Source organism: Aegilops tauschii, chromosome 2 (genome assembly GCF_002575655.3).
Source record: "Aegilops tauschii subsp. strangulata cultivar AL8/78 chromosome 2, Aet v6.0, whole genome shotgun sequence".
Lineage (NCBI taxonomy): Eukaryota > Viridiplantae > Streptophyta > Magnoliopsida > Poales > Poaceae > Aegilops > Aegilops tauschii.
Window position 1 is genome coordinate 59,755,131 of NC_053036.3, and position 7,755 is coordinate 59,762,885.

The window sequence follows — 7,755 nt, forward strand, 5'->3', positions numbered from 1 at the left end:
ATTCGTATAGAGGGCATTGGACGGGATTGATTTTGCTGCGACTACGATATAAAAAGAGGAGACACGAAACGTTTTCACTACAACTGTAGAGATTTTGTGATGTATATGTCCCCAATACATCCAAATGGTGAACCAAAAGGTATAATTTGTAAGTACATATTGTTTTATATTAGTTATTTTTTAGTAATAATTTTTGATAACTAACAATTGGTCAATTTTTTTAAATTCATAAAGCTGACGTATTTGATGAATGAGAAAGACCTATTGCATACAACAATGAGTTTAATCTAACACAAAGGTAAGTCAACAACATGCACACTATATTACAGATGTATGAGGACTATTCTGCGCAGGTACATTGCTTTACAGCTGCGAACATATATGATACTCACTTGGTAAGTACTATACAATATGTAAAATGCAATCTCATCACTCCACATTTTAATAAAATTTATTCCTTTTTAATGCAGGTAATACATAGACCAATAGTTGGGAGCTTTGGTCTACAACAATACAGTTCAATTTTACTGCAAATGAGCCGGCAAACACACCAATCAATAGAAGTTGATTATCAGATTAAAAGAGATGGCCTCCGATGAAGACCAGGAAAGCATTCCAGGGAATAATCTGCTGCCAGTAGCCCTGCTTCGTTTCATCGCTCCTTCTGGAGCTAAAACCTGATATGTTCAGTCGTGCCTTGCTTTTGTATTTCCTATTTTCGTTGAACTACTCCTCTTAGTGAGCTGATGTATGGATGACCATTTTGGTTTCATTCAAGCAATGGAACCGGGGAGGAACCTCCCTATTCTTCTAAATTCTAAAAATAGATATTATTTATGTTAAGAAAATCATTATTACAGAGTTTTTTGTGTATGGGTCAGCACATAGATTTCTAGAGATGTTGAATAGTGGTGTTTCTCATGTTGCATTGTCTTTTTGGATAAAAGACAGATTTTATTAGCTCAGTATGAAACATCAAGGGATACAAACACAAAGAAAACACACCCAGCTTCTGCCTAGTCAGGATGCACACAGGGCCGGTCCTGAGATTTCGGGGGTCCGGGACGAAACTAGAACCGGGTTCTTTAATACAAACTTAAAATAATACTAATCAAATTATTAGTATATTCCTAGAAGAGGTTGGACAGGGAGGAGCAACTCACCTAAGACGAGCAGCCTCGCTTGGAACCGTTTCGTAGGGTCAAGGCAATTTTTCTCTACCCTATAGATTGACCACGAAAAAGCCCTATCCCAAAAACGGTGCCCCGGCGGGTGATACACATTGATCAACTAAAATCCCTCTAACCAATCAAGGCATGTGGCACATACGAGATGAGGAAGTCTAGGCACTACGATCATTGTATTGTAACAAAATCCTACAAAATCAAATCTGTACCTCAAGTTCTGTCAGTGCGTACCTCCCCCCCCCCCCCTCAGGACCGGGGCTGGATGCACACACACCTAACACAAACGCACACATAAAAATTACACACCCCTAAAAAACATAAAAATTACACTAGCAGCTATCAAAGTTATAAAAGACCAAAGCTATGTCAAGGCGGATAGAAAAAAAAATAGCAGCGACAATCCATGCCGAGCAGGTGTTGGCCAAAGAAGATGATGCAAACGCATGTGATCCGGACATGGACACAGCCACGCGGACAAAGGGTTGTATCGTCTAGTGGCGGCAATTTCTTGTTTTCTACGTTGAACCAGACGCTCCATCCTAACCCTAACCCCTCCTTGAATTGACAGCACCAGAAAAACACGGAGTGATGCTTAGGCGTTAAGAATTAGACCGATATATGATGATTTAAGTAATGCGTTGGGCGGCATGACCTGGCAATCTAGAAGCTTGTCAGTCTCAGCGAGTGTCAATGCCATCAATTCTTTAATATATAAACCTCAATTTCTTAGCTTAGTCATAGATAGTAGTACTACGTACTAGGTAGCTGCTGTGAACCTGTGACCACAACTGGCAACTTGTGAGCCCCGGTACCAACAACGACACCAGAGCAAGAAAAAAGCAGAACAATAATGCAGGACAGTGGCTTATGCAGGCATATATTTGTTCATTACAAACATAAATGTACATTCATACTTATTATTATTTCGAAAACTGCCAGATTCAAACGAACTAATAAACTCTCTCATAGAAAGACGGGAGAAGACACATTCGCATGGATCAACGTAGCGATCCACACCAAACTCAGAAGATGGCTAGCTAGACCGCCCTGCAGCTGATCAACATCTTGAATTTTTTCTCAGACTAAGAAGCGATCCGGTCACGATCAAGTAGGCACATTCACATTGAAATCGTCGCTGCAATTCGGGTTTATTCTCTCGACTTGAACGCGGACAACGGACACGGCATGAAGCGGGTGGCAGCAAGGTACAATCTCTGCATGAGAAAGGCAAGCCATGGTGGTCATTGAACAGATCAAGTGTCATTTTCTGAAGGATATAGAGAGAGTAGTATATATTGCTTACACCAGGGGACGATCTTCCAGCGCTGATTGTCGCCCTTGCACCACTCCCAGAGCACGACCTCGGTGCCGTCGTGGACGCCGCCGTGGTCCTTGTCGCCGTGCAGCGCGTCGAAGTTGAGGTAGATGTTGTTCACCATGCGGACGCAGCGGAAGCCCTTGCCCACGTCCCTGCTCTCCGTCCATAGCACCGACTCGTCCATGTACTCCGGGTTGTAACCCACAAGCTTCACCTGCAGTCCGCTCACATGTCAAGCACGGTTCACCAGCGTGTTGCAAACGTCTCAAAACGTACGGGAGCAGGTGTAGAACAATTTCAATTCGTGTGACGCGAACATGGAAATCGTAAACGTAGATAGGCACGTGCCAACCCCTGCATGGACCTACTCGCTTGAATTTAAGGAGCACAGACAGAGACAGGTATCAACGTCACAAGATGACTATGTTTGTAGTGGCTTAGTTTTGCTTACAGGGTGGCTCTGTCCGAGGGAGTGCTTGATGGCTTCGCCGGTGATCTTGTTCACCAGGGCGAACGCAGGGTAGCCCTCCTCGTCCTTGATCTTGGTGCTGTACCTCATGTCCTTCACCCAATGCTACATTTCGTTTTTGTTGTCAAACACACGCAAAATTAACAGAGATGAAAGTTAGTAAGATCGTAAGGGATTGATTCGGATGGAAGAAGCTATGTGCGTCCATTCATTTGGTTTTCACCTGGAACTCGTCTCTGGGGTTGGTTGGCGCGAGGCACACGGTGCCGTTCCTCACGGTCAGGCTGTAGTCCTCGCCGGCCGCGCACAGAACGCGCACGGTGGACTCGGACGCCAGCGCACGGTGCAGGTTGCCGTACCCGTACCCTGCGCCCGGCGGCGCGTACGCCTCTGCGCCGTGGGCATGCGGCGGCGGGTAGGCCTCCGCGCCGGCCGGCGGGGGGCGGTAGCCTCCTCCGTACGCAGGCGGAGGCGCGTAGGGATCCTGGCCGCCCGACGAGCCGCCGCCGTACCCGTACCCGTACCCGCCGTCGGCGCCCCAGGGCAGGATCTTCCAGCTCTGGTTCTCCCCCTTGCAGAACTCCCAGAGCACGACGCCGGTGCCATCGTGCACGCCGCCGTGGTCCTTATCGCCGTGGAGGGCGTCGAAGCTGAGGTTGAGGTTGTTGACCATGCGGATGCAGCGGAAGCCCTTGCCGACGTCGTTGCTCTCCGTCCACAGCACCGACTCGTCCAGGTACTCCGGGTTGTAGGGGATGAGCTTCACGGGGTGGGACTGGCCCAGCGAGTGCTTGACGGCCAGCCCGGTGGCCTTGTTCACCAGCGCGAACGCCGGGTGGCCCTCCGCGTCGCTCACCCGCGTGCTGTGCCTCATGTCCTTGTACCAGTGCTGCACCCACACACATGCATGCACACACAATGAGATATGGTACGTACGTACGTACGTTCGGGAGAGAAGGTAAGCGTATATATACGTGCCTGGTGCTCGTCGCGGGGGTTGGTTGGGGCGAGGACGACGGCGTCGTGGCGGATGGTGAGGCAGTAGGCCTCGTCGGCGCGGCAGAAGATCTTGAACGTCGGCTCGTGCTGCGGCATCATCGGCGGCGACGCGGTCGGGTAGCCGGCACCGGCCGGCGGCGGCGGGGGCTGGTTGTGCTTCTTGTGCCCGAACATTATGAACGTTCAGTGGACAGAGTGCGAGTGAGTGTTCCTCGTGTCGATCGCTGAGATGTGTGTGCTGCTGGCCGGCGGCCCCGGCCGGGGTTTTATAGGGCTTGGGAGCCCACGCCCCACGGGATCGAGTTAACAAATGTGACCAAATTAGGGAAGGTGGAAGATGGATAGGTGAGGGTTGAACGACGCGGGCTCCGTCAGGACCGAGGCGTGCCGGAGGCCGAGAGCCGGCCAGCCGCGGCGTTGTTAATCGCGCGCCTCCGCTGACTAGAGACACCGTGGTTTGTCATCCGCATCGTCGTGTCCGCAGCCGTGGCCGGCTGGCGATCGCAGGTGCCCACGTAGAGATTGTTTTGTTCGGAAGTGCTGTCCTGATGGTCAAGGTGGTCAGTGTTCTCTTCGGGGCGAAGGCACCTTCATTACCTGCTCTCTACTGGCGTTACTGAGAAGCCATTCGGAGAATGCAGTGGTTATGGAACGTGTATGATGTTTACTCGTGGCTCCAACCTTCTGCACGTCAGTACAGATAGTTTTATAAAGGAAAAAGTCCAAAATAAACCTTGAAGTTGTAGACGAAAGCTAAATCAAACCCTGAACTTCGAATCCCGGAAATTGGCACTCTGAACTTAGAATCCCGGTCTATTTTGGACACTAGACCTGTTTGGCACACTGGGAATACTACAATCCCAGCCGGGATTCCAGCTACTGTCACGGACAAGAATTTGGGCCGGCCCATTATAACACAACAAGAATTTGTGAGGTTTAAAAAATGTTCGCACATTTCTAAAATTATTCAGAAGTTAAAAAATTTCTGTTTTTTATTTTTCGCACAAATTCAATTCGTTTGCTGTTTTTAAAAACTGTTTGAAATTTTGAAACTCTATTAGCATTTTTAAAAAAATGTTTCGTATTTTCAAAACTGTATCACATTTTTAAATTTTTTTTTTTGGAATTTCATAAATAATGTATTTAAAAATATTTTGGATTGTTGGCAGTGGACTCGACTGTGCCAGCCCACCATACATGAAGCGAGTTTTTTCCCTTAACTCTCGACGTAAAAATTATTTCTTTCTTTTTCTTAACGGGCGACGTAATAATTCTTGAAAAAGAGAACACCTTTATAAACATTTTTTGAAACCTGAACAAAATTTTAAAGTGCAAACACTTTTTGAAACATAAATTTTTTCTGCAACTTGAACAAAATTTTAAAGTGCGGACACTTTTTGATACATAAACATTTTCTGAAACCTGAGAATATTTTGTGACATCTAAAAAATATCACAAGTTTTAAAAAATGTACGGGCCAATCCAAATGTTTATACAATGTGTAATAATATTTGTGTGATTCAAAAAAATGTTTTATACATTCAAAAAAATGTAACATTTCAAGAACGTTCACGAGTTTCAAAAAATGTGTTTTTGACATTTTCAAAAGAATGTGTCTAGAATGTAAAAAAATGTTTGCGTGATGTAAAAAAAATGTGTCATAACCTGAACAGAATATGGGGCTGTTTGGATTGTGACTATCATTGCCATATATTGCCACACTTGCCACACTTGCCTTAGTTGAGTTGCTCAAATTGTTAGCCACACTTTGGCTTGCCTAAGAGAATCTTGCCACATTTCTTGTGTCTATAACATGTGGGGTTCACTGCTCATAAAAAAAATTCTTGCCTTAGGTGTGGCTAGAACCAAACACCTACCTAACTTGGTCAAACTTGCCTAAGGTTAGTTGTGGCAAAGTGTGGCAAGGTGTGGCTAGGAACCAAACAGCCCCTATATGCGGCATGTCCTTGCAAAAAGCGTATGCAAATATAAAAATGTTGAACCATGTAAAAGAGTGTTTGTGTAGTTTTAGAAAAAATTATTGTCATTAAGAAAATGTAAAACATGTATTTGTAAAAATATTACCATGTATTCAAAAAAATTTGAAAACATTTAATTTATAAATGTACATAATGTATTTGATAATATCAAAATTTTATCCAAAAATATTTAATGTGTGCGTTAAAAATGTACATTGGGTAGTGAGAAAAATTAGACATGTGTAAAAATGAAAAAAGAAAAGAAAAAAAAAAGAAACTAAGAAAAACCAGATTAGCGCGCGCGCGAGCAACTGCGCTACTAGGTCGGCCCAATTCAGCAAATCCCGGCTATGTCCTGTCAAGGTTTAAAATAGACCGGGATTAGAGAGTTTGGTGTGCTGATTTCAGGGATTGAGAGTTCGGGGTTTGATTTAGCTTTCACCTGTAAATTGAAGGTTTGTTTTGGACTTTTTCTTTTTTTAAAGGTTGCATGAAAACAAACGGAGCAGACTTAATAGAGCCTAGCTTAGGAGATGTTGAAATATATTGTCCGCCTCTTCATCGGTTTAGACTTTTGAAGCAATAGACTAATGCATGAATTTAATATGGTATCTGAGCCATGGGATCTTGAGTTCTTTTTTTTTGCGGGGACACGGGATCTTGAGTTCAATACCCTGCCAACGCAATATTTAAAATAGATTCTGCGGCCCAATTGATCCCATGTCTAAAGAATAAAAGAAGCCTAGACGTGAGGGGGAGTGTTGAAATATATTGCCCGACTTTTTTCATCAATTCAGACTTTTGAAGCAACTGGCTGGTGCATGAATTCAATTCAATAGCATATGCATGGCTAAACACGGCGTTCACATGTTGCTTAGTTACCTACATATGGGTTGCCTCCATCGTGAAAGCAATTCCTCCCTGATGTTTAGTTGCATACATGCATTGTGATTAGAGTTAACAACTACACTAGAACAGAAAGGTTACAGTACAATATACACGTGACAACGCACACACACGTTTACATGAACAACACACATGCGCCAGCACACCAACACGTTCGCATGGACAACACATGCATACACACACGTTCACATGAACAACACACACGTGACAGGAATTCCACAAGTTCGAAGCACCGTTGTACAATACATTGGGGAGATTAGAAGGGACTAGTAAGATGTATACATATTCATCTATGACCGTTGAAATAGAATATGTACAACACGAAAGTCATATCAAAAGAGATGAAGCTACTAGTCAAAGAAAAATTCAAACGGTCAAACGTGCGCGATGAATTTGTCTGAGTATCAGCCAAAATAGCTTCAGACATAAACACAAAATTTGAACATTTACAGTCAATGAAATCACGAACCAATCGCCTGAATGAAACCACAAAGTCGTTGTGCATCTTTTTCGTGTAAAACTCATCTCGAATCGAAGCACGGTTGCGTAGATTAGAATAGACTAGTGAAGGAGATTAGTACAGTGACATGCACATTATATATAATACACTCGTCACATGTAAATCTACTCGTCTGTGACTTTGAAACAGAAACGCACAACATGGAAGTAGTGTCACACAGCAAGATGAAACTACTTCTTAAAGGAAATTTCAAACGGTCGACCATGCATCACGAATTTCTCAAAATGGGTCCAAAAAGCTCTAAATACGAACACGAAATTCAACATATAGAGTGAACGCAGCTACATGTGATATCGCAAATGGAATCAGAACATCGAGGTGCATCTTTTTCATGCACAACCTATTTCGAATCAAAGCACAGTTGTGTAGAAGGAATG

General features: G+C 44.3%; 1 protein-coding gene across 1 annotated transcript; it reads right to left on the bottom strand.

The window, feature by feature from the left end:
• Positions 1–2,052: 2,052 nt before the first annotated feature.
• On the bottom strand, positions 2,053–4,221 carry LOC109775703 (ricin B-like lectin R40G2). The gene is made up of 5 exons (XM_020334411.4): positions 3,953–4,221; positions 3,198–3,863; positions 2,957–3,079; positions 2,491–2,719; positions 2,053–2,401 (listed from the first exon to the last, which is right to left on the bottom strand). Coding segments are annotated over exons 1-5 (1,215 nt in total). The 5' UTR covers positions 4,148–4,221; the 3' UTR covers positions 2,053–2,399.
• Between the last annotated feature and the right edge of the window lie 3,534 nt (positions 4,222–7,755).